This window comes from Equus asinus, chromosome 7 (genome assembly GCF_041296235.1).
Source record: "Equus asinus isolate D_3611 breed Donkey chromosome 7, EquAss-T2T_v2, whole genome shotgun sequence".
Classification (NCBI taxonomy): Eukaryota; Metazoa; Chordata; class Mammalia; order Perissodactyla; family Equidae; genus Equus; species Equus asinus.
This window is the reverse complement of record NC_091796.1, coordinates 22,705,029-22,731,884: the sequence shown is the minus strand read 5'-3', so window position 1 is coordinate 22,731,884 and position 26,856 is coordinate 22,705,029. Positions and strand designations below refer to the sequence as shown.

General features: G+C 35.8%; 1 protein-coding gene across 2 annotated transcripts in view; it reads left to right on the top strand.

Moving 5' to 3' along the window:
- Nucleotides 1-26,856, top strand: part of DCC (DCC netrin 1 receptor) — a 1,085,205-nt gene that overhangs the window by 985,449 nt on the left and 72,900 nt on the right. For both annotated transcript variants that reach the window (XM_070513040.1, XM_070513039.1), the window contains exons 21-22: nucleotides 4,759-4,791; nucleotides 20,912-20,977. In XM_070513040.1, the coding sequence (XP_070369141.1) occupies nucleotides 4,759-4,791; nucleotides 20,912-20,977 (99 nt within the window). The remainder of the gene's footprint in view (nucleotides 1-4,758; nucleotides 4,792-20,911; nucleotides 20,978-26,856) is intronic.

Here is a 26,856-nt window from a genome sequence, read left to right as displayed (position 1 = left end):
AAGGTATGTTAATTATTTCTCAATACACTGGAAAAAATTATTTCATTAATTAAAATGTACCTTTTTATGCTGAAAGCCAGCATGTCAAAGAAAGATCCATTGTGTTATCACATTTTCTGCCATCAGCACAAGTCATATATATTTAACTTGACTTTTTCATCATAATCCTTTTGGAATTTTGTATTGATTTCATGTATATTGGTTCTATTCAAAATATAATGAAATCCTTTAACCATTTTATGTAAGGGAATAAAAATTAAAAAGCATTGAATTATGTGAATGACATAATATTGCCAACTTTAAATATTTTCTTTCCAGAACTATTGTTCTTATATATTAAAGGAAATTTTGATATGACAGGACAGAAAATCTCGAACAAAATGAATGTTTATTTTAAGGACCCAGAGTAGCAGCAATGAAAAAAAATCTAGCACTATGATTACTAGATGAAAACTCAACATGCTTGCAAGAATAAAAATCGCTACTCAATTTAAGGATCGTTATATGTTCATACAGAAAAATGCTAAGCCCCAAGAATAGTGACTACATAAAAATAATCTTCACATAAGCCCTTTCTATTTTAGAACACAGTATTATTTTTCTGGAGGACAAATGGTTTCAAGAGCTTCTGTTATTTAACAGTTGAGAATAATTTGAATGTTCCATAGCTGATATTTAAAGTTGTATATTTGAGGCATGATGTGTATTGTTCTAAAGAACACTTGGCTCTTAAATCTGAGCCTATGCCTATATATCTGGCTGAAAACTTAGTAATACATGATGGCAAACAACTGGAAAATTAGAAACACGTACCTGATTGACATTTTCACCCAGAAGCGTCTTAGAATGACTATATAGTCTATTTTTCAATTCTCTTAGGAAAAGTACCCTAATAAATAGTGAACTTTTGAATTCTGATTGAGTGAACTATTCGAAAGCTGGATTTGGTAACAGCTAATCTGAAAGTTTGCCAAGAACACACAAATGAGCATTCAGCCTAAGCAGCCTTGACAGTTCTTAACGACAGAGTGGAAGCTAAGAGGGAGGCACAAGGAAAGGTGCTAATCTTCATCTACCCAGGTTTTTCAGATTTCATGTTGAAATCAGTCTCACTCCAAATGAGCAATCGAAAGGAAACTGGTTATTCATTTTGTGGGAACATGAAATGTAACCAGATAATGTTTCACAATACTTCATCTTTATCTATAGACAAGAGCCAAATTAATTTCATGCTCACAATTCGTGCCAACTAGAGATCTCAGGCAGAGTTTAAGATGACTTAAGGCATCCAAATGTATTAAGCAGCAGAGTGATGAGTTATCATAGGATTTACAGGCCACACTGGTAATCAGCCTGCATATTATTTAATGAACTCCATTACTCATTTGGTACTGTTTACCCCAAGTGCCCTAAACTCATCTATGAAATAATGTTCTGAACTAAGAACAAATTCAGGAATTTGTTATATGTCATAATAGTCCACAAGAGTTATTTCTAATATCCTCATTTGAGTGTTTAACATTGTCTACTCTAAGTATGTCATGCTAGATTAACAGTCTATTAGATTTTTTAAACAAATCTTGCTCATGTGGTAAACTAAGTTTCAGATGTCTGGAGCACATTTAAAATTATTCAGAAACATTGATATTGCCCATCTTTATCGATAATTAATATTGTACATGCATGCATCTTACATGTTACTTACAATGACAAATGTTCTAAGGTAAATAAATTACTCATCATAAGAGATTTGAAGCCACAATGAACCAAATTTACCCTAAAAGACATAAAATTACGCTATTGGTCTCTGATTTAAGATTTTCAGTTTCCAAAGCTACTTGAAAACATAAGGCCTGTGTTCTTCAGATGTAACTTTGTTTGACAGAGAGAAAGGCTGACATGTTGTCCTGAAGCTGAGGAAACTCTCAGCAGTCTACTGGGTAATAGGCAAGTGTTTCATTGCAAATCATGCCCCAGGCAGGTGTCCCCCAGCTTTATCCTTTCACATTCAGTCTTTGCAAAGATAGAAGCATTTTCTACTGGAGACTAGAGTTTTGTCTTTTTGGTTTTAGCCACCAGACAGAGAGATATAGGAAACTCAATCAGTAGCACCGGTTAATTAAAAGAATATTTATAATTAAAAGGGGATTAAATTACTGTACCCTTATGTACATCCATATATGTGGCGTATGTGATTCTTTCTTTGGAATGTTAATTAAAAGAGTGCTGAATGTGATTTTCTGACCAGATAAGATTCTGCAAATACCTACCTCCCTTCCCCAAATCCTCTGTGTTATGGTACCTACACACTGAGGAACCCTTGGAAGATATATGAAAGACATGCTAATCTCTGCTTATCACGTAGGTTGTTCCCTCCAGTAAAGTAAGCTTCTCCATGTTGGCCTATCACATAAGGCAGGAAGGATGCTCCCGATGGAGTGAACCAAAGAAAATTTCTGTAGAAGGATGAAGTTATCTCCTATACACTGAGAAGCAGAATCTTAAGCAGTAAAAGAGCTGTAGAGTATGGTGTATTCTCTGGGAATCCTTAATGGTCATTCTGAAATGTGCATCTCTCCCATCCAAGGATATAGAACTGAAAGCTCTGTACCAGAATACAAAAAAGTTTTAGTCTTCAAATTATTTTGTGGCAAAATACATGATTTTTCTGACAAATGACAGGAGGAATTATCAAGTCAAGGCACAAATTACAATACTTTTAAGCCATTTTTTGTCTTTAATGAAAAATAATTGTTAGAGTATATTTGGTCCCTGTTGGGAAATACACTTTATTGGGTAACCTTTCTTGAGCCCTTCAAAATTTCTTAAGTTGTAGCCAGTCCAGATTTACTAACAGTAAAATAAATCCAGAAAAGAACAAGGGTGAGATTGTCCACTATAAGATACATTTATTTGTCACTTGCTTGAAAAGTTTCTTAGGGGGCAGATAATGCATGTATATAATTAAAGACAAAGGGAGAGATGAAGAATGGAAAGGAGATGAGATTGGTTTTCTTCTCTTTTTTTTGATATCATTTCAAACAGTTTTCCATAAATGTAAGATACCGATTGAGATAGTTTCTCAAGTGTGTCCTGTTCTAGCTTCCAAACTTTTAACCCTTCCTGGATTGTGTGGTCACATATGATCCTGACATATTCTTCCTTATTCTTACTGGAGACCTGGTAGTGTCCTTCCTAAAAAAGCTACATTAGAATCCTATCTTTGTCTATAAACTACAGAGAATGCAGTTGCCTATTAAAAGCACCTTTCATCAACAACCCCCTAATATTATAATAAAATGTATTTTGAGACGTCATTATTCTTCAATGGGAAATGAGAGAGAAAATCAAGATAAAAATTAAATTGCAATGATTAGATTAGAAAAGATTGGATTAGATGGCCTGGTGAATTGAAAAATATTTGTTAAATCTTGAGGAGATACAAAGACATTTATAAAATTTATTTAAAGATTATAAAAATCTTAATATAATAAGCACTCTTGTGTACACCATTTTCCAAAAAGTGATTCAAAATTAAAAGTCTACTACTTATTAAGATGTCTTTCTTAGTATATCCTTTCCACAGAATATGTCTACATATTATTTTAAAATGAAAGAAATTGTAAATTATTTCTGGTTTAGAAATTTGTCCTTCTACGTTGTGACATTGATACATCTTGTTCATCTGAAGGAGGCTTTGTTAACTACATCATTGTTTAAGTATTTCAAATCTATGCAGTCTTTTGGACAATGATTCATGTGGCTTCATTGAGAAAAGGAAGGACCACCACCTGTAAGGCAACTGCTTTAAGTTGTTTTTCAAACAGTGTTGATGGATGTGCTAATGAGACTACTTCGCATAATGAGAGAAGTGACTAGGTTATAGGTTGCTTTCCATGGGAATGCTATTACATTTTTCTCTGTGTGAGCCTAACTGAGACATAAACAAGAAGAAACTAGCAAGTGTAGTAGCCTACACGTCAAATTTGACTACACTTGAGTTAAATATGCCCAAAGGTCTCAAAGCTCAAAGAAATTCAAATATATGTGAAATAATTCTAATTAATGAAGACTTACAAAGATCGACACTGGTCAAAATGTCATATCACAATTTCTAGAAAAGCAGAGGTACTAGAGATTTACCTCCTCTCTAGTTATATGTGGTTAAGAGAAAAGAAGCCTCCCCCAAATTAGAGATGCTTTAACATTTAAATATTATTTTCAAGAACACTATTCATCACTCATCTGAAATCATGAACAGCTCAAGACTTTTCTTCACAATGTCTAAAAATTTATGAAACCATTTATACTAAACCATATTTATGATATTTTATTATTTTACCCTATCCATGTGAGAATTGGTTAAGTTTTTTTGTTGAAAAGAAATGAATACAAGAACATAGCTTCCTTAACTTATTTAAAATATATGGGTGATAATTACTTGGTAATCACATGCATTTTTTACTGTTAATTGTGTTTTTAATTAGACTTGCATGATGATCATTCTGAGTTTATGTTTAGAGGAATGTGACAAATAGCATTTTTTAGAACACATTTGTACAGCAAAACCATTATTTTCCACTTTTTTCCTCTATTTAATAGAAATAATCACGTTAACCCTGATTGCTTATCAATTTTGTTTCAATAGGGCATTGGCCTTGATATGAGAACTTGCTAACAAAACTGCTGATTTGAAATGTCTGCTTTCTTGATGGGAACTGTGAAAGTCTAATAATGTTGTTTCTTTTTTCCCCACAGTGGAACACCCTGACAAAATGGCTAATGACCAAGGTATGGTGGCTCAATCTGTCATTTTTTCCCTCCTTGAGTCAATCCTCTTAGAAATGTCAGTCATTATTTTGTATTCCTCCTTTCATCTGGGCCATACACCTGATGAAGCAGACACTGGCATGATAATTAATCTTATTAATGAAGTTCTGCTTGGCTGAGGCTGCGGCTCTGATAGGGAAGATGTAAATTTTCTTGAGAGGAAATTGTTTTGTCTCTATTCTGAAGGACCAATTAAAATGTCAAGCTTCTTTGTATGAAATAAATTTTTAGTCTCTGTCTGCACTTCTGAATAATTCACATTAAGTATAATTAAGCTCAGCATAATTTTCAAGCTGCTCTTGCAACCTTTCATGAGCTATGGATTAAAGTTCTGTAGCTCTAGAGAGAAAAACCATAAATTATGTGTGCTTTCTCTCTACAATGAGCTTCTTTTAATAAATAAAAACAAAGTTAGGTCAACTTTTTTAAGGCATTACTATTATTAATTTAGAAGTCAGAAAGTTTTATTCCATGAATCAGATGCTGATTTAATTTGGAGTATTTTCTCCTCTTTCCACTCATTTGCTGAAAGCTCATTTGGGTAGAGAAACAGGGATGGTTTTACACAAAGGAAATGGGAGATAAATAAGAGTTATCCATCAATTCACGGGTAGATATGAATTTGTGTTACCATGATTTGTAGCCTCATAAATTAGTATTCCATTATTTTACACTAAGAATAATTAGCGGAATGCTAGAGAAGGAAAAGAATAGTTTGCGAGTTTTATTTTTTGAGGATATTATATTCTTTAAAGAAGGGGGAGTTTGGAAATACTCATAACTGGTTATAGTCAATGTTGTCAGTGTTTCTTGTTTCAAATTGTACTGCTTGTGTAATTTGTCTCTTGCTTTTGACATCCAGCGTCAGCAGAACCTCCTTGCAAACATCACATCTCATAAGGCCCCATGTTGGAGATTGGGGAAAATATTCTTTTCAACAAGAACACTTTTAAACTTTCGAAAAATATTAAACATCCAGGCCCACAAAGAGCAGAAAGTTGCCTGCATGACTAGTATTTTATTTCATTACCCTGTGTTCAGGTTTGTCTCTGGCCCTTTATACCATGCCTCTGCTTAAGAGAACATTGCTAGGGCTTCAAGCACAGAGCAATAGAAATGATGCAGTGCACGGAAATGTCCCCCCAGGGCTAACATTTCCATTAATCGCCTAGCTGTTCCGGCTGGCTTCCACTTAAAATATTTTCATAAGATCAATATCTACTAAACAGTAATATTTGTAAAACTATTAATGATGAGTAATTGTCAGTGAGCATGTATTTACTTAGGTAAATTAAACATTAGTGCTGGCCAAATCCACGCTGGAATAGTTAATCAGCTCGACTGGTCTTATTATTTCAGTTACCAAATAATTAAAACAACCCCTCATTGCCCTCTTAACTTAAATGAATTTGGAGCTTCCACAGGCAGATAACTCCTAATTTTTGAAATTATATTTGGAAAAATATATAGAGAGACAGAGAGAAAACACACAAAACATGTATTAAAAGTAACTGAGACAGATAAAATGTTACAGTATTAGCCACTTGGCTGATGACATGCCCACACTTTTCAATAAATGGATTTCCAGTTGTCTCTGGATTCCTTGTAATTGCTTTTTGCTGTAATTTTTTTCAGTTAACTGTTTTGTTTAATATTATTTTAACCTACCAAAAGATTCATTTTGTAAATTGGTGCTTTTATGAAAGAAAAAAGAATAAATTGTTCTATAGTCTCTCTGATCACACACTCTCCATAGATTTTACTTAGATTTTCACATCAACAGTGAAATAAGATCAATGATAAGGAACAAAAGGAATTCCTAAGAATTATTGCCAGTGGCTGAGTCTATTAAATATTTGGGCATTTGTTCTTTTTCTTCATCTAATATTACTTAGAAAGATTCTGTCACATATTATACTACTTGGTGCCTTATTCAATCACGGCAGGTATACAGTTGATCAAATTGATAGTTTCTAAATTTTACATCAAACTCAAATCACTTGTAAAATTGAAAGGGACTGATGACATATAATTTAGTGGTTATAAATAAAATCTTTAAATTCTTACCAGGAAAGCATATAAAATTTACTGGCCACTAAAAAGCTCTTTATAAACAAAATCAATCTTCTGAGTTGATGACCAAGTGTATGAAAAATAACCCAGATTAAAGATCCCTCTAAAATTGATGAAAATAATAGGAAAAAGCTGTTTTGAATGTTCCCACTCAGCATATAGCAAATCAGTTGAATATGCTTTATTGTGCCCAGTTAGACCAATTTGTCCCCTTCCCACAGTGAGGAGATCCCACTGTTACGGGAGCTGAATTTCTGGTGAGGAAAAAATTCCCTCTGAGAGAAAATTTGGCACCTTGGGTCAGAGTTAATCTTGCAAAGATGAATCCTAAATAGAAAAACAGGAGGTTGGGTTTGACTTATATGAGAGAAAACGGGAAACGTTTTGATTGTTTTGAAGAAGTGTCTTCCTAGACTCTTGTCACAATTATTTTTTCTTGAAATCTAATACCAGCCCTGAAAAACATAAATGTGACAACAAAAAGTCAGTTATATTGGGATCAATTATGATTTGGGCAAAATATTTTCTTCTGGATAATAGTACCAGTAGTATGAAAATGATAGAAAATTTGCATAGAACTCTTTTTACCTTTATGTAATTGTGAACTGATTACATCTAGCATTTTCTTAACCCTTTAATTTCAACCTACTCTATAATTCCCCTTTTTTGCAGCCCCTTATCTCTTATTCCACATCCTAATTGTTTCTCTACACTTTTCCAGGTGCAAGTGGCCAATAAGTTTGAAAGTAATTATAAAATTTTAGAAATTAACCAGAGTTTAGTTTTTTGGAGGGTCTGGTAGGATAGGGAAATTGTATGGGCTTTGTGAAATGGGTGCAAAAGGTGCAGAAATGCTCTGCTTTAGATTTTTTTCTTTTTTTCTTTTCTATATTTTGGTAAAAACTCTGTCAATTTGTGTGTGTCTGTGTGAGTGGGTGTATAATGGTAATGAACCCATATGAAGCTCTTAGCACCAGTCAGTGTTCTAAGAGCTTACCCTGTATTAATTCATTTAATCCTCATAACAATACTGTGAGAGAAGGACTCTTATTTTCTCCAATTTAGTGATAAAGATGTTGAAGCTCAGAGAGTTTAAGTGACTTGCCTAAAGGCACACAGCTAGTAAGTAGCAAGGCCATGATTCAAATCCAGGCAACAATGTTCCCCAAGCCCTTGTTTTTAACCACTAAGAGTATTCATCACATATGTTACACATATCCATACACAACTACACACACACTTGCACATTTCTCTAAAGTCAGTCTATCTAACGTTTGTGGATGGTTATTTCCCAATATTAGCTTTCCTTTCCCCCGCTCTGTGAATATTCTAAAGAACAAGACAAACGGCTTTCACTCTGGGGTTATCTTATTAGTGGGAAGTCACAGCACTGAATACCATATTTCTGATCCTGACAGTTGTTTATCTCAAGAAACACAGGGATGGTGCTAATTCCACTGTCTTGGTCAGCTTGGGCTGCCAATACAAAATACCAATGACTGCATGGATTAAACCACAGAATTTTATTTTCTCACAGTTCTGGAAGTCAGAAGTCATAGATGAAGGTCCCCCAGATTTGGTTTCTGGTGAGAACACTCTTCCTGGCTCACAGACAGCTGCCTTCTTGCGGTTTCTTCACGTGGCTGGGAGCAAACTCGCTCACTCAAGTTTTTTCTTATAAGGGCACTAATTCTATAAGACCAGGGCTCTAACCTTATGACTTCATGTAAGCTTAATTACGTCCATAAAGACCCCTATCTCCAGATACAGTCCCTTTGGGTATTACGGATTCGACATATGAATTTTGAGGAGGACACAGTTCAGGTCATAACATCCACATTTGCAAACAATAAATTTTCAAAAAAAAAAAAAATGTAGGGGCCGGCCCGGTGGTGCAGTGGTTAAGTTCGCATATTCCACTTCATCAACCTGGGGTTTGCCAGTTTGGATCCTGGGTGCGGACCTGCACACTGCTTGTCAGCCATGCTGTGGCAGACATCCCACATATAAAATAGAGGAAGATGGGCACAGATGTTAGCTCAGGGCCAGTCTTCCTCAGCAAAAGAGGAGGATTGGCGGCAGATGTTAGCCCAGGGCTAATCTTCCTGAAAAAAACCCACAAAAAAAACAAAAATAACAAAAACAAAAGTTGTTCTTTCATTCTTTCACTCTTTCACTGATTATCTTCCTAGTTTTTCAGATGAGGAAGCAGAAGATAATGTTTTGCTTAAGGTCACACAAATATAGTTGTGGGGCAGAGCTGGAACCCAAAAATGTTTCTCTCTGACTCCCAGAGAGCATAGTCTTTCCACTGTAGACTCTTTCTATACTTAGGAAAAATTTGGCTTTTTGCTTTTCTACCATTAGCTTAAATCTTTTAGAGCTTCTCACAGAAGCATTTATGAAAGCCACTTGTTTGGGGGTTGGAATGGAAGATAGTCATAATTGTACAATAAGACCACTTCTCAAAGGTGATTATGAGATAAAACTTTTAATCTTAAAGGATTGTTTTTGCATCCATATATTCTGTTTAACCCCTGAATATTGTTATCCACTTTGAAGTGCCTATGTGTGAAAATTAGTAATTCTTAGCGTAAGCACAAATGTTGACAATTTCATGTGTGTTTCCATGCTTGCCTGTTGTGGCATTAGAGTAGGTGCTATGGGCATGACACAGTACCTTAAGGGGGCAGGAATCTTCGTGAAATGATCTGCATCATTGCTGAAATGAATCAGGAAGAAGACGCTTGCCTCAAGCATCCTCAAGTGTCTCTAATGCTCTGTGACCTGCAGAGGAGTGATCTAAAATACGAGGCCTGGGAAAGAGGCATCAATTCATAGACCCGTTTATAGAACCAGATGAAGGCAGCCTGCTGAGAACTGCACTCCCACTGGGGAGGGAGGATTACTCTCCTCTGACTCGTGGTGATGGCTGATAATGCTCTGGCTTTCCCATCAGCAGGCATTCAGTGTGTGCTCAAAGAGCAGTGGAATAGAATCAGATGCCTCAAATGCTGGTACCATCCTGCCACTGTGACCTCCTGTGCAACCTTGGGCATGTGACTGAACTTCTCTCAGCATCCCCACCAGTAAAATGATGACTTTAGACCAAATTATCTTTTGGTTTCTCTCAAGATTTAAGATTATCAAGCTTTAGGATTGATACTAGAATAAAAAACTCAAGCATAGCATCTTGTGTAGCCCTTCACATTTTTAGCATTCCCACTGGGCATCAATTATTCTTCTGTGCACTGTACGTGTTCTATCATGTTTAATTCTCATAGCACCCTTACAGATGTAGAAAATGAGATTCAGAGAGGTTAAAACTTGCCCCATTGCTCACAGTATGTAAGTGATGAGGCCGCGATACATACCAGGCTAACTAATTTCAGAATCTCTGCTCTTAACCACTGTATCATTTCTGGGAATGCAGTCAGTTAATTGGCTCCTACTTTGTTATCAAGAAAGGGAAACCTAAATGGCCTCACTGTAAGTTCACCTACTTTAAAGGTCTTTGTCTTTCCTCAATAGGGTATTCAGGCAGAGTACTCAACGCTACACCTGCCGTTTTACACCTCAGCGGGTTTAATCTCATGAATAAACAGAATGTTAATTGTTTCCAATTTCAGGGAAATAGGGTTTTCAAGGCAGTCTAGTCAAGCTTGGAATTTAGTTAATGTAATCCAGATACTTCAGGGTGTGGATTACAGGAGCCAGGCTGCTGTTTGAAAAATTGAAACCTTTAGCACCTTTTGATGGGAGCTGTTTAATTGAAAATTAAAACCTCTTTTTACCCTATCATTGTGTATAGTTTCAACTCACTTTATTATTCAACGGCTTGCTGCAGCCCCTTGAAAAATCTATTCTCACCTGTGGTTTTCTCAGCTACAAGATTTTGCAATTCTAGAAATTATGAATATGGCGCAAATGTAGAGGCATAAAATGAATAATGTGCTTTTAATAGATTGTTGAGGTGCTTATCATGTTCCCAGCAAGCAGGCAAGTAGCTGCCTAGGTCCACCTCTCAGGAGTTCTTATGTTTTAGTATGTAACTTTGAAAGAAAAAACATACTTGGTACTCATAAGAATCGATGTGATTTATGGTATAATTTTAACTTGTTCAGACCTAAAAGGTAGATATTTTTGTTAACAAGTCCTCAAAAAGGTTTCTTTAATAAGTTCTTCTTGTAAGACTCACTGTGTTCCTGAATGTCCTTCTTAGCTGTAGACATTGGCCAAATACCAGGTTCCTAGCTTTATTTTCTGCCCACTTCTATCAATCCTAAACTCTGTCTCCTCAATTTTCTTTCCAAAACACAGACAGTTCACTGTTACTCACAGAATGAAGTCAGTTCTTTGACATCAAACATGTGACTATCTGACCCCAACTTCCCTTTTCTAGCCTCACAACTAGTGTATTCCCCCACATATGCCACAGTCCATTAACAAGAATCCGCAAATCACTCTGGAAAAAGTGCATTTTTGCAACTTTGGGCTCCAGTTGGTATCGTCCCCTCAGCCTTGGCCCTACTTTCTCCCTAACTCTCCCAAGTCAAATCCTTGTTTTTTAAGACTCCCTTCCCAATTCTGCTTTTTTCCAAGAAGCTTCTCTTATCTTTCCAGTCTTTTATTGTTCTGTATCTCTGTAACACCCAACTGATTCTTTGCTATGTTGTGCATTTCTTATCATTTCCTGTTTATATTCCTAATCTCTTGGCCAGGTTGTAAACTCCTTGATGGCAGAAAACCGGTCTGCTTCACGTTGTCATTCCTACCTTCCCATACCTGCAGCCTCTAATTCAAAACCTATTATATTGTAGTTGCCCAATAAGTCTTTGTTGAGTTGAATTATGACACAAATCTTTGGGGAAACAGTCACAGAGTAATCTGGAAAGAAAGACTTTACCATCTAATCAAAAGATTAGTTTGTATAACCCAAAAGTAATAGTGCTCATGGATGTGGATATTGTATATATTACTGATCTTGGAGGAGATGAAAAAGATATGAAAATATTTCTCCACTAGGTAAAAAGTATCCTCAATATTCATCTATTAAATTAAAGCTAAACAGAAAAACAATAAGTTCTCTGTGATACAAGAAATAGTGGTCATGTTTGTAGATGATTTGGACTCCTTGGCCCTTTTCTTGACCTCTACCCTCCCTGTTGTTTCTTATTAGCAGAAAATTTATACACTTGCATTTCACTAGCTGCTTGTAATTCTGAATACAGAAAGGAGGAAAATCAAAACTATTGGGTGTTGATGAATTTTTGAAGTTTCAAACGTGCAATATAGAAAGGATTGAACTCACTTTTGTAAACTTACTGATAAGTATGTACCTAGCACTGTACTGGGTGCGACGAAGCATAAGAAAGAAGTACAGTTCCATGGGACCATTTTCAAGAAGCATGCAATATAGTTAGGAGGAGTATATAAACTCTTCATTTCATTTCAACATGAAAAATGCTAAATCTGGTGGTATCATCTCATATCTATATCATAAGGGTTCAGATGGAAAATCACTGTGGGTAGTAGTAGAAAAGACTGCTTGAAACCCAAGACTGGACTTTAAATATATGAGCAGAACTTGAATCCACACAAATGGTTATGGAGGGAAAGATTACTTGGACCTTATTTAGAGAAATCCTAGAATGGGAAAATCAAAATGCCACGAAGCTGTTCAAAAAGTGAGGATCACAGGATGTGTTCAGGTGACATTCAGGTACCACTCTGCAGAGTAGTGCACTATGACAGAGAGATAAATTGGCAACAGGGGTTTTGCTATTTCTCTCTGCTCTAGCACAGAAGTTCTCAGGCTTTCCTAGTTTTTAAAACATCAGGTACCTACTGTCTACACTGGCCACTGAGGACCAGCATGCTCCCCTAGATCCACAGCCCTGCAAACCCCATTCACTCTTGGCTGTTGATGCTGATCATTTCTTGTTTGGGTTGTGAGAGTGTGGGGTAGGGAGGAATGGATGATGTGGAATAAGAATAGGAATAGGACCTCAGTATCTGTCATCTTCAAAGAGTTTTCCTAGCTTTATTTGTCCACTTTTGCCATGCCTTTTCTGAAGTGTCACCTTCACTTGTCCCAGCACTCTGCATGATTACAAATTGAACTATTTCCTTTCTCCTCCAAAGTCTATTTTGTTCTGTGTGTCCCACTGAGAATGATGCTACCACCACAAGTCACATCCAGACACCTAAACCTTCACACTCACACACCAGGATCAACTCTAAGAAGTGCTCTAATTTCTGTACAACTCTCTCCCCATTCCTTCTTTTACTTATTAATTCACCCACTAATGATAAAATCGTCATCATCAGAGTCAGGCAGATTCAGCCACCTAAAATGAGTATATTAGTTAGTCTTTCTGAGCCACAGTTTACTCATCTATAAATTGGAGCTAATAATGTCTGCCTCATAGATTCATAATTAATATTATTCTGACTCTATTTATTACACCATTCTCTTCTGATTACTTTATTCTTCAGCCAGAACAATCATCCTAAAATACATATGTAATTGAGTCACTTTTCTGCTTAAAATACCTTCAGTGGATCTCTGTCCCCTACCAGGTAAATTCTAGACTTTTTTGTAGAACATATAGGGAGTTTTATTTTTTAATCTCTGCCTGTCTTTCTAAGCTTGCCCACCTCACTCTTTCTCTTTTCTACCTGATAAATTTCCACTCATCTTTTAATGCTCGATTCAAATGTCATCCCTAAAAAGGCTTCCATCATTTTTTTAGGCAGAAATAATCAATCATCCTGTTTTTCCATTGTGCCACCTACTTATAATTTTTTTAAATTTTTTAATATTACAGTGTGGTTATTATTATTCATTTAACATTTTCCTTCTCATTAATTTATGAACCTTTGCAATAGACATTGTATATCCCTAATGCTGACAACAGTGGGTCCACTCAATACATTTGTTGACTAGATGGATGGAGCATAATTGGATGCATTAATAAAGAAATTCTGTGCTCCAACAGTGTTATTATTTACACATACTAGCAGTGCAGCCAGCAGGATGCTCACATTCTACTGCTTTCATACTGTAGTTGCAACTTTCTGACATATAGGCACTTGGAGAAGAAAAAGCCTCATGTTCGTCTGTGACTTCTCCCTGTGCGGCTTGGCAACTTCACTCAGACACAAAGATATCTTACCTGCCTTTGGGATAAGTTTGTGGGCCATCCAGGTGGGGGAATCTTTCATGGATTATTCAGTGGCCTTTGAGAACAGTTGCTCCTTTAAAATCCACAAAACACTCTGCTTCATCCTCCATGTTATAGTCTGGTGAAGACATAGCTCTTGGCAAGAGCTAGTCATCCAGGAAAGTGCCCAAGGTTGCTTCTAAAAGTAATTTCTTAGACCCGCATGCTGGCCATTATTGCAGATATACTACAGGGAAGAATGCATACAAGGAGAGTACAGTGGGAGGAAAGAATTCAGAGACCACTCTTAATCACTATATCATTAACCTTATTAAATCATGTTTATTTTTTATTCTGTTAATGATTTAATTGTTAACAGAAGTGTCATTCTAAACTTATATGAATAATAATTATAGTAACAAATAAACCTATTGGGCTTTTGATATGTGGAAGTTTATGACATATGTGATCAGGAGCAGTTGACAAGTTTTCATCAGCAACCAGATAAAGGAACACAGACTAATTATAGTCAGAGTCATATAGATAAGAATGTGGGGCTCTCCTTACCTGAAATCTTTAAAGAGGCTAACTTCTTTCTGTGAGCAGAAGATCTTGTTGATCTGTCCAAGTCCTCTAGACCCCTGATATTTGCCTTTTGAATTTTTGTCCATTCTCCTTTGCAAGATGCTGAGAATGAGCAGGGGAAGAATTCATAGGAGTAAGCAATGTGCTTCTGATATATGTATATATATATAAATGGATTCCATATATAAATATATATTATGGATTATATATATGGACATTTTTTCTTCTCCTCATTGGCTGACATCTATCATCATGTTCAGGAATCCAGATACCAACTGGTCTGGCACAGTGCTGCTTTTACTCTGGTACTTGCAAAAGAAGAAGTATGCAATGTTTGTAAAATTTTTTCCTACCTTAGGACATTTCTCAGGCAACTTCTCTTTACCTATTGGTTGCCAAACTCTGCAAAAGACTACTCATATGCCTCAGAAAGTGAGGACCCAAAATCAAACTGAGATGTTAATCAAGAACCAGGAATTAGGGGTTCATTTGTCTAAATTGTTCATGTCTATGATGACTATAATTTCCATTTTGTCCAGGAGTGTCCTGATTAATACCTGGGTCCTGGCAAAATTGATAATAGCTCCCTCTTTCACTTTTAAAGTGTCCTGATTTTCATAATAACTATATGGTCACTCAATTCATGACATTTGTGTGTGAACTTATAATCTTAGATTTTAAATTGATTTCTAAGGATTCTTAAAAAATGAATTTACTTCTCATCATAGCCTACTCTGTTTGTATTTTATGCAGAAATTGAAACTCAAAAAAAACTGCCTCTCACGGTCGAGGAGAAGGTGGGCAATGGCATATTTGGTTCTCTTGCACTGTATCTGACTCAGAGTAGGTCACCAAGTGCATTCCCCTCCCCACAAATTATTGCTCTTAGACTTGTCACAGGTGGCAAACGTAAGGATATGTTTTGAAGAAAGGAAGGCAAGAAGGATCTGTTAAGCACTAAGCCTCAATATATGTCCAGCATGTTAGCCATGCTTACATATGAAGTAGTAAGATTCTACTTTCTTTCAATCAATGAATTTTCTTCAGTGTTTACTAGAAAACAATGTATTGAACCTTAGCAAAGGGTGAGGAGAGCTCATTAGTTCTCTGTATTAATATATGTTTGAAATATCCTAGGCATGCTTTATGATTTTGCTTCCTGGTTTTTAGATATCCTGATGCCTTTGTTCAAAGTCAGCAGTATCATCAACTGATGACAAATTGATCTCTTAGACACATTTTTCAGTTCCTGAACAATTATTTGCTTTAAATATATCTCAATGTGATCTGTATATTGGACAGTAAAACTGTGTTCAGGTGGCATTAATAGATATCCTTTATCCAGTGGTTATACAAGACACAAAATTAATGCAATTTCCATCATCAACACCAGAATTATTTTCGGAGAACCAATTCGAAGATCAAGAAGATACCTCAGTGCTCTGCATTCTTGGAAGGATGTATACCAAATGTTTGTTAGCTGACCAGTCAGTTTGTTTGGTTTAGATTGTGGGCCATGGTTTTTCTCTTGGGATTGATTGTGCGGGTGCTATTCTAGAGGACCCTCTGTTATCCCCATTTGGGGAAGATAGGTTAAAGAACAGATTAGAATTACCACATCCAGTTTTCTCCATGTCCTTTGCAAATTAATTTTCCATTCACTCCTCCCTGAACTTATAAACATTCACTCAGAAAACCAGACTCTAGAACTGAAATCCCAATTGAATTAATCTTTGGTAGGTGCTGGAAAATTTTTTATCATGGGAAAATTTCTTATCATGCCCATATGTGCTAAAAGCAGGGGTTTAATGTAAACATTAATGTTGTTTCATTTTACAAACACCACAATAAAAGTATCGAAGCAGTATTTTAAGTAGTATGTAAGAACAAGAAAATAACTTGTATAATAGTAGTAACTTAAAATTCATTCACATTAGAAAGCATTCTAATTCACGTTAGTCACTCAACGAACATTGAGAACACAGTACACATGTCACTTTGGTAAGCACCAAGAGCTATAGCAAGGAGCACACTTCCTAAAGGAAGTGGCAGGGAAATCATGGAGACTAACTTTTGTCCAAGGGAGCATAGGTCTCTTGCCAAAAGAGAATGAAAAGAAGGCTCCTTATGAGATCTAACCTTGAAATGAAATATAGAAGGAAATTCTTTAAATGGCTTTATAATTTACAATATTTTATTATAAAATAAATATATTATTTTTGGTGAGGAAGATTGGCCCTGAGCTAACATCTGTTGCCAATCTTCCTCTTTTTGCTTGAGGAAGATTGTTGCTGAGCTAATGTCTGTGGCAATCTTCCTCTAATTTACATGGGATGCCACCACAGCATGGCTTGATGAGCAGTGCACAGGTCCATGTCCAGGATCCAAACAACCTGCAAACTCTGGGTGGTCGAAATAGAGTGCACAAACTTAACCACTAAGCCACAGGGCTGGCCCCTACAATGTTTTAAAAATGCAAACCAAGGGAAAGAGCATGAAATTTCTGATTTGAATCTACCTAATAGGGACCTAAATAAAATAAATGTTAAAATTTATAAACTATGTTGAATAACTCTAAAACAGCCACTAACTTTCTCCTTTTTGAGTTAACCATGGGCTCATTACTTTTGATTTATTTTTCGTTTTGAAACCACCATTTCCTGATTCAAAACATACGGAGAAGTAGAAAATATTTGCTTTAATTACCAAAACTTTCTGAAAGAACTGATTTTTTAACGGACTTATCTGAATAAAATATTTATCTAGATAAAAGTGATACATAAATTCATCACTCTTAACATCTTAATTATTTTCCTCATCCTCATTTCTATTATTAAGAAGATATGGGTGCAGAGTAATACAAGAATTTGTCTCTATATTCTGCAGAATATAATATGTTACTAATATAATACATTTTGATCACTGTCTTCATGTAAATCATGATATGACTAATTCTATAATAAAGAAAAGAAAACTACCCATTTCCAATTTTTTGAAGCACAGTGAGCTTTATTTGAATAAAAAAACCTCATATACTTTTAGATTTATTTTGTTATTTCCACAAATGTTATATTTAAATTTGATGTATTCATTTACTTACTTGGAATTTTTAATTTTGAAAAATGTTAGAGATTTAGTGCAGTATGCTAAAAAGAAATTCAGGGGTTTATGATAATATAATTTTGGAACACATAACATAAAACTGAAAATAATACATTATTTTTTATTTGCATGTAGCTCTTTTGATAATACTAGATAAATGAAAAAATATTTTTAATTAAACCTAATAGTGATTTTATAGTAACAGATGAACTTATTGTTAAACCTTTAAAGTTGGAGTAAATTAAAAACCTTCCACAGTTAGCTAACATTAACCATGAATAGGCCTATGCAGGATCTGGATACAATGAACCAACTCTGTCATGGCCAGTTCCATATCTAGTATATGTTTTTATAATACCACTTCCCTGAGGATCTAAGACCGTGCCTTGCATTTAGTAGGCACTTAATAAATTTTGAATGAATTATTAGCAGTTTTATGCTCCATTACTAAAATTAAGACCTCTGGGATCGGATAGTAGTTTATATCTAATTAGACTCGAAGATATAAACTATCTAATTAGTCCTCTATTTCCCTAAATCAGTGCTTATGAAGTTAACCAAGATGACTAAACACATCCAATATTTGATGCACAGCAAAAAGACCTTAAAAATGCTGTGACACGCCAAGGATAACAGTTAGTGTCCTAAGTCTCCAGCATCTCCTCCTTTGACGACTTTGTTGTTCTTCCCTTCAAGCAGTGGGAGAATCATTTTAATTTTAATTTTTTATTTATACGTAAAGAAAGACTTCCTGGAATTTAAAAGACATATTTTAGAGAATAAAAACATAACAGCTCACAAAATTAAAACTTGGTTTTCATGTCTTTAGATGAAGAGGTCCTAGACTCATCAATATCCCAGAAATGAGCTTTATGTTTCCTTACTGAAGTGGTGCAAGAACTCTAAATTACCATAAATCCAATCTTGCTTGTTGATGATATCAAGTTTTTTTAAAGTACTTTCTGTTGGGTTTGTTAAGAGTTACTTCATTTTCTTTTGTGGTATCAATCTAGTTATAACCAACAACAAGTTAACCAATATCAATACAGTAGATTGTGTGGGATGAATGCTTTCCTTTAAAGCTGCCCTCTCTTATTTAGAAAGCATTTCCAAAGTTCCTTTATCTCACGGAGAGCTCTAACTGTATGACGTCTGATTTTCTTCTGCCTATTGAAATTCACAATGTAATTAATAGCCTCACTAAATCTCAGGGGTGCTATACTCATAGAGCTTTATGACTAAGTAATATATGGATGTGCCTGTGGGCTTGTTTTTGCATCTTCCTACAAACTAATTGGGAGAGTGAGAAACTTTATTGAAAAGATGTTTGTCAGGATGCTAGAGGAAAAGGAAAATCCTCCACAGGCTATTTACCTAATTTCCAGCCAATACAGGATGACTCCCAATAGGAATCATTTATTGCTTTACTAGCCTAAGTGATGGGGCTGTTGGCATCTCTTTTGGCTGACTGCTTTGCAATTTCAGATGTGAGAAAAGCCAGCTTAATATTCATACAGAACTTCTGTCTCACTTCATTACTTCCAACATTGATCTTACGATGTCCCATGGGCAAAGTTTATCCTCTGCTCCTTGAAACCCCAAATGTGTCAGAGTCACGCAAGCAAGGAATTTTGAGAAAGGGTTAGGCTTGTCCACATTTTAGTCAGCTTACCTAAATTTTCACAATTGCTGCTTTTTTCAGTTGTTCCTCTTACCATTCACTCCCCACCCCCCACACACATCCCATGAACACATAAGAGCCTCCATCCTAATTCTCACTTCTTTATATGCCCACAGTCATTGGCCAGAAGATTTTAAATGTACCAATTCATGCTGAAAACAGAATATGGTGTGATTGGATTAATTTATTGCATTGCTTGTCGGAAGCTGGACATTCTAACTTTGGCTCTGAATATCAAAAGAATTTTAAAAATCATGAATCGATGGTCTGTTAACAAGCTTTAAGTTGTTCCTTACAACTATTTTGTGAATAAAATGATGGGATCTTAGGAAAGCTTTAGTAAGAAGCAAGCTTGGTATGCAAAAGAGTATCACAAGAGCAGCACTTAAGTCTTAAAGAAGAAGAAAACTAGAATCTATACATGTAAGAAAACAACATATGCTATTGTAGCTGACTGGCCCGGTTGGCTTCCTCTGCGTTATCCACTGATTATAACTGCTTTCAGAAATAACCCTCTGATGTGAACAAAATGGAGAATTAGCTGTATTCTTGTATGTGTTTGCATATAGATTCAACTCCCAAATGTTTTTCTATGAATGATTTACCTAATAGATATTCCAGAATGCAAAATCTAATCAAAGAATTACAGTTCTACAAATGTAGCAATAGAAAAAGGATTACCTGTGGTGAAGCACCATTAATTAAATTTGGATGATAGTATAATTATTTCTGGTTCAATTCTCTTCAATACTACTTTTACAACTGTCCAACACTTAATGGCCGGCAGTATTTCCACTGCTGTGACACTCAGGAAGACCTCTTCCTTTCCTGGTGTGTTTGTAAGAAGTATTCAGACCCTGTAGGCTGAGACATAGCACCTACTCTTTACTCCATTTTTAATATCTCATTCCTGGGCACCTTTTGGCACATAACACAAAGACCACTCAAAGCCCAGTTATAAGACGACATGTGCTGTTCCCTTGTAGTATAATAATGATAATTTGCCGCAAAGTCATATCACATGGGCAATTGTGTAGGCGGGACCTCTTGCAGCCTAAAGGAGGGGAATCTGCCTCTCTGGGAGCCATGAACAGCCCCCCCGTCTCTTTTGAGATGTTTAGGAAAACATTTAGACTAATACCACTGCTGAACCTTTTGGTGACACTTTAACAAATATACTGGAAGAAAAAGAAGAAGAGGGGGCCCAGATTTTTGTAGCGAAAAAAATAGAGAGAAATAGAATTTAGCTTGTTTAGAAGAGTTTATTTTCATGACAGATTTTTCTCACACACGTAAGAGATAACATTTTCTCACAAGGTATAATGATATTAACATTCTCAGGCTTTATTTTAGGTAGCCAAAATAATCTTATTCAAGTGTGTACTTTAAAATATTTATTTTTGTCTTTTTTGCTTTGTTAGCGCTTTCATGTCGTATATCCACTAACATTCTGTTATGCTTTCCCAATAAACAGGTCGTCATGGAGATGGCGGTTATTGGCCAGTTGATACTAATTTGATTGATAGAAGCACTCTCAATGGTAAGTATATAAATTATATTCTACTGGGTTAGTTATATTAATTAAATGATTAATTCCAGAGTGTTTCAGGCAAATTTTCTATTGACTGCAAGTGCCAAGAACTCTCGACTTCAGGTTTTAGTGGGGATAACAGAAACGTGAAGTTATTAACAAACCTGTGGCATATTCCACCAGGAGACGATGCTGATGAGAGTTGACAAGTGCACAAAACAGAATCAGTTAGAAAAGCTCAAGGACAGAGAATTTCGTAAATGATACAGAGCTGTAAAATACGTAGATTTTAAAGTTATATGCATTTAAAATATTTCAAAAAATTTAATTTTAGTAGAGAGAGATGATATCTAAGGTAGATTGAACTGAAACCTACTCAGTTTCGTAAATTGAAATTACTGGGAGTTTTTACCAGGAGAGTATGTTTACTCTTCAAAATCCTCTAGCACCTTATTGCTAATTTTCCTTCACGTTGTCAAGATTAAACTTTTGTTTCTGCTCATTCTAATGGAACATTCACGTACATCTGTTGGCTTTGGGGATGACCAGATGGAAGTAATAGCTAGAACTGCATGGAACAAGCAGGTTGTTGTTGGAGCTGTCTTCTAGAATCTTGTCCTCAGTTTTGCTGAAACAAACTTTGGGAGAATGGATTAATATCAGCCAAACTCCTAAGAGACTCATGTATATATGATAAGTTCCTTTTATAGGTTTTTTAAAAAGTATTGTGGTTGCTGTTTTTTGGTTTGTTCTGGTTTACTAAAAACATATTTCGTATATTCAAAATGCAAACATGAACACTTGTGTACCCATCACCAAGGTTAAGATATAAAATATATAACATACACTTGAACTACCTTGTATGTCTCTTCTTTATCACAGGCTACTACACCATTCCCTCCATTCCTCACTAATGTAACTACTCTCCCAAATATGGTATTTACTGTATAAGTATATGTATCCCTAAATGTTATAATATTATTATACATATTTATAACTTTATAGAAATGGCATCATACTCTATGTATCCTACTGCAACATGCATTCTTCTTTAACTTTGTGTCCATGTGTTTACAAATAGTTCTCCTTCATTTATCTTTGCTGCTGTATAGTATTTTATTTTATGAAAATAATGTGATGTATTTAGCCACTTTAGCAAATTTTCTTGAAAAATTTGATTACTGAATTAATATCCATTTGGATGGCCTTCTGTTAAAAATCTATATGGGACACCAAAATTGCAATCTAAAAGTTGCTTGCTAGGTGAGAAATTAGAATAAGTGGGTGAGTTAAGTGATTACTTCCCATCATAGGCTATGATAATCTAATGCATCTATTTTCTCCAAGAGGATATGTGCATTCGTGGGGTAGACCAGATGCTCTGGTTAAAGGCTCAGTGTTCCCTCTCCTCTGGCCAGTAGTGGATTCAGGAATATTTTTTTTTTACCTATTGACCCTTATTTTCTAGTTGCCAGGCATACCCTTCTCTGCAATTAATGCATTTTATTTAACCAGAGAAGTTCAATTTCTTACATTTAGGCTTCCTAAATATATTCTAGTCAAGGTTCTCTAAGATTATATCCAAGATGCTCTCTCCAGATTGCTAAAATCTTCATCACTTCCTGTTGCTTCATACACAGACCCTTTTCCCTCATTAAGTAACATGATTATCTCTTGTAGATATGTGAGTTTTAGAGATCCGTTATAGCTAGTGCTTGGCTCAGATAGTTTCTGGACTCTGAGATACACAAGAGACACTTTGGGGACCTCACAGCAGGAAGATGAGAGGAGGAATGTGTTGGGACTGAAAAGAAACCAAAAGTGTTTAAACCATTTTATCAAACCTCCATAAAATGGGTTTAGATAATGATAGTTCCCTTCTCCAAATTTTGCAAGTTTTATTAATGCATTCTCTTCCTGCAAATTTTATATTACGTCTCGGCAATATGCCAAACACACTTCAAGCAGTCAGTTAAGAAATGCTACTAAGCCCTAGCTGCGTGCAGGCCACTTGCTGAGAGCTATGGACACAGATTGAAAAATAGATCACTGGGGGAGCAATAAACGAACAGGGAGAATTACCCTGGTGGACAAGGCAGAGAGATACATGCCAGAAAGTTTAAAGAGAATGAGAAAAATCCCAGGGATGTGAGGGAGGGTAAAGAAGGTAGCTGTTGAAATTGTGTGGGGGAACATAATTGTATGGTTTTATACCCCAAAATGGAGAGCTTGTAGGTTTGGAGTCCCTGCTGGAAATTAATATTGTCCCCTTTATAATCATCTGCAGAGCTGATCTTGAGATGCTATCTCTACAGAGAGTTTCAAATTGGAATTCACCCCCAGTTAAGGGCACTACTATTTGTACTGGCATAGGATAGTACTTTTTGAGGAGACAGAGTGCTAGGAAATTAAAGAGGGAATTGGTATGGATAATTGAAAAAAAACAGTTAGCCCCTTGAAGTTCCCACCTACTACTGAGCGGTGGTTGTGTGTATGAAAGATGGAGCAAATGTAGGCCACAGACACAGAACGATGTACTCGCTTAAACTGCATGTCCTAAAGAACTCTAATCTTGGATAGAATTGCCAGATTTAGCAACTAAAAATACAACAGTGTCCAGTAAAATTTGTATCATTTCTAACTGCCTATGAATATGAAATAAAGAAAAATATTGCAAGGGATTTCCATCTCAATGTACTTCTGCATAGGCAACAAGAAATAATTCAAACAACTGCATCTCCTGTATTTTTAAATACTAAATCTGGCAATCCTAATTCTGGATCATGTTTAAAGGTTTGTTATTGACTATTTGAACTTGACCTTCAAAATAAAATAAATTCTCTGATTGAAAAGAAACCACAGCCCAAATTTCACATTAACAGAAAAATCAACAGGACTTTTTCTTTTCATGGGAGTCAGACTTCAGATGAAGAGAATGATAGTAATTGAGAGAAATACATGTCATTGTATTATTTTTTTTTTTACCATTTAATTTAAGATTCCAAGGGAGAAATGTAATTGTAATTAAATTTGGTCTGATATACATTATCTCACAGGAGAAAGTCATGAAGATAAAATAGATGAATGGCATCCAGTGGCTTTGAACTAGTTTAGATAGATTATTGACATTACCCCTCCTCAATTTTCTGTGTTACTTAATTTTCTGGGTTTTAGGTATTTCATGTTAAGTGAATGAGATGAACAAAACACCTGAAACATTTCTAGAATCCCTAGTGGGATAACAAATTATTACAGGCTACTCGACTAATTAAGGTGAATTGATAACCTCAGAGACATGGATGGTGGAGGGAAAAATGAATCTGTTTCCTATTTTATTTTGCTAGCAAATAAATGACAGTAAATGTGTAATTTGACTTTAGCTTCGGCTATTAAAAGGAATCCAGCAAAGGCATCTGAGAATCCTAGCTTTGTAATTAAAATTCTGCTTATGTCTTATGCCTTAAGAAAGGGGTATATTTCCCAATAAGATGCACAAATGAAATCCTGACTAATAAAACTCCAACCCCATCCCACTTCTACAAAGTAGGCTGCATCAACAAGAACATTTTAAAATCTGGGTTTTTGGGGGTATTTTTTCGGTGAGGAAGTTTGTCCCTGAACTAACATCTGTGTCAATCCTCCTTTATTTTTTTTTGCATGTGGGATGCCGCCACAGCATGGCTTGAAGAGCAGTATGTAGGTCCATGCCCAGGATCCAATCCCACAAACCCCAGGCTGCCAGAGCAGAGCATGCAAACTTAACCACTATACCACTGGGCTGGCCCCCTTAAAATCTGAGTTTTGGAACCTCACACACAATGAAAACTTCATACATCTCCTCTTAAAGTGACGGAATTATAGAGGTGTCCTATCTCTCCCTACACTTGCTGGATTCATCCTTCAAAGCATTGTAATAAAGTAATGGCTTATTGTCAGGATATTCAAGCCAGTTGCAAATAAACTTAGACTGCACTAATCCTTTACTGCCTGTTATAGCATGTCACTCTTTTAAAAAGGCAGCCTTGGAATTCAAATAAAGAAAAACAAAGCTGTAGTTCATGTTTACACTTGTAGTTGGAGACCCTTAATTAAACTGAGGAAACTGAAGAGGCTTCCTAAATTATTTTCTGATGGCAGGTAGAATCAAAGGTAATATGTGGTGATGTGGTAGTATTTTACTTTTATGATGCATTTGATTTTGGATTATGGTCCACGTTCTTAAGCAGGAAAGTACTCCACTTCTGAAAATGTGATTTTGTAGCTTATATTTGTATGGATGACAGCAACAGTAAAAGTTGCTTCAATTCAATCCTGCCTTTTCTCATTTGGAAAGTTAATTCATCAATTTATTTTTGTTAGTATATAATTTGCTCTCCTATAATTTGGTATATAGTATATATTTGGTATATAATTTGTTGTCCTATAATTTGCAAAATTAGTAATTTTGGTTAAGAGATCTACAAACCCTACAAAGATGTTGTTTTATTTACCTTGACCTTTGAAAATTAAATTAAGCTTGACAAGTGTTGATATTCTGGTGAAACCCTATAAAAAAATCAATATTATTAATTAATCCTTTGAATATTGAGAATCATATTAGATGATCTGTAAAACATGGCTTGCACTCTGTATTTAGGAGAAAAGACCATGATTTGCCCTCTAGTTTTGAAAACTTTGTTTTCTTGTTTTCAGAACTCAATAACATTCTAACCAATCTAAATAAAGTGTATGTAAAAGCTCTTTGCATGAAATGATCATTCTGAGGTTGGTAAACTACTATGAGATACTCAACAGATACCTTAATGCCAAAGGAAAGGTCCAGAAATAAAACTTGAAAATTGTTTCCCCTGGAAAAATAATTGGAGGGGTCCAGAGTCCCAAGTTCTAGTTTACAAGAGTCTCTGCCCACCTACTGTCCAACCATGATCTATCCCGAATGATTTCAAGAAGCCCAGACTAATCCTAAACCCCAGGTTCTAGAAGTGACTTTGCCAGGAATTAGTACTGTGTGAATCAAGTCAGATAAGCTCTTTGGATCTCAAATGTTCATCTGAACATAGAAAGTGTTATGCTGGAGATTTGCAAGTCTTTGAATTACACCACGCAGCTTTCTACCTGGAACCTGAAAGGTGAGAAATGTCATCTTGCCCCTTCTAGAGTCAGGCTGTCTCCCAGAACTCTTAACTACACTCATCTACATTTGTGAGGTCTAAAATTTTTCCTAATTTGGAACACTCTATTTTTTTTTTTTTTTTTTTGAGGAAGGTTAGCCCTGAGCTAACATCTGCTGCCAATTGTCCTGTTTTTGCTGAGGAAGACTGGCCTTGAGCTAACATCCGTGCCCATCTTCCTCTACTTTATATGTGGGGAGCCTACCATAGCATGGCTTGCCAATCAGTGCCATGTCCGTAGCTGGGATCCCAACCAGAGAACCCTGGACCACTGAAGCGGAACGTGCACACTTAACCGCTGCACCACCGGCTGGCCCCTGGAGCACTCTTTTGATGTATTTAGATATATGGTTGGATCGTCATTATTTGCAGATTCTGTATTTGCGAATTCACCCATTCGATAAAATTTATCTGTAACCCCCCAAATCAATACTTGTGGTGTTTTTATGATCATTTATGGACAAGTGCAGAGCAGCCAAAGATTTGCAGAGCCCAGTGCTCACAAACTCTGCTGAGATGGAACAAGGTGATGCTCTGCCTTATTGTCTGAGCTCTCATGCTGTAAACAAGTGTTGTTTCTGCAATACATTTAGTGCTATTTTTCGCATGTTTTGTGGCTTTTATTGGTGGTTTCACTGTTTAAAGAGGCCCCTAAAAATATTTTTGAAGTGCTCTCCAGTGTTCCAAAGCACAAAAGACTGTGACATGCCTTATGGA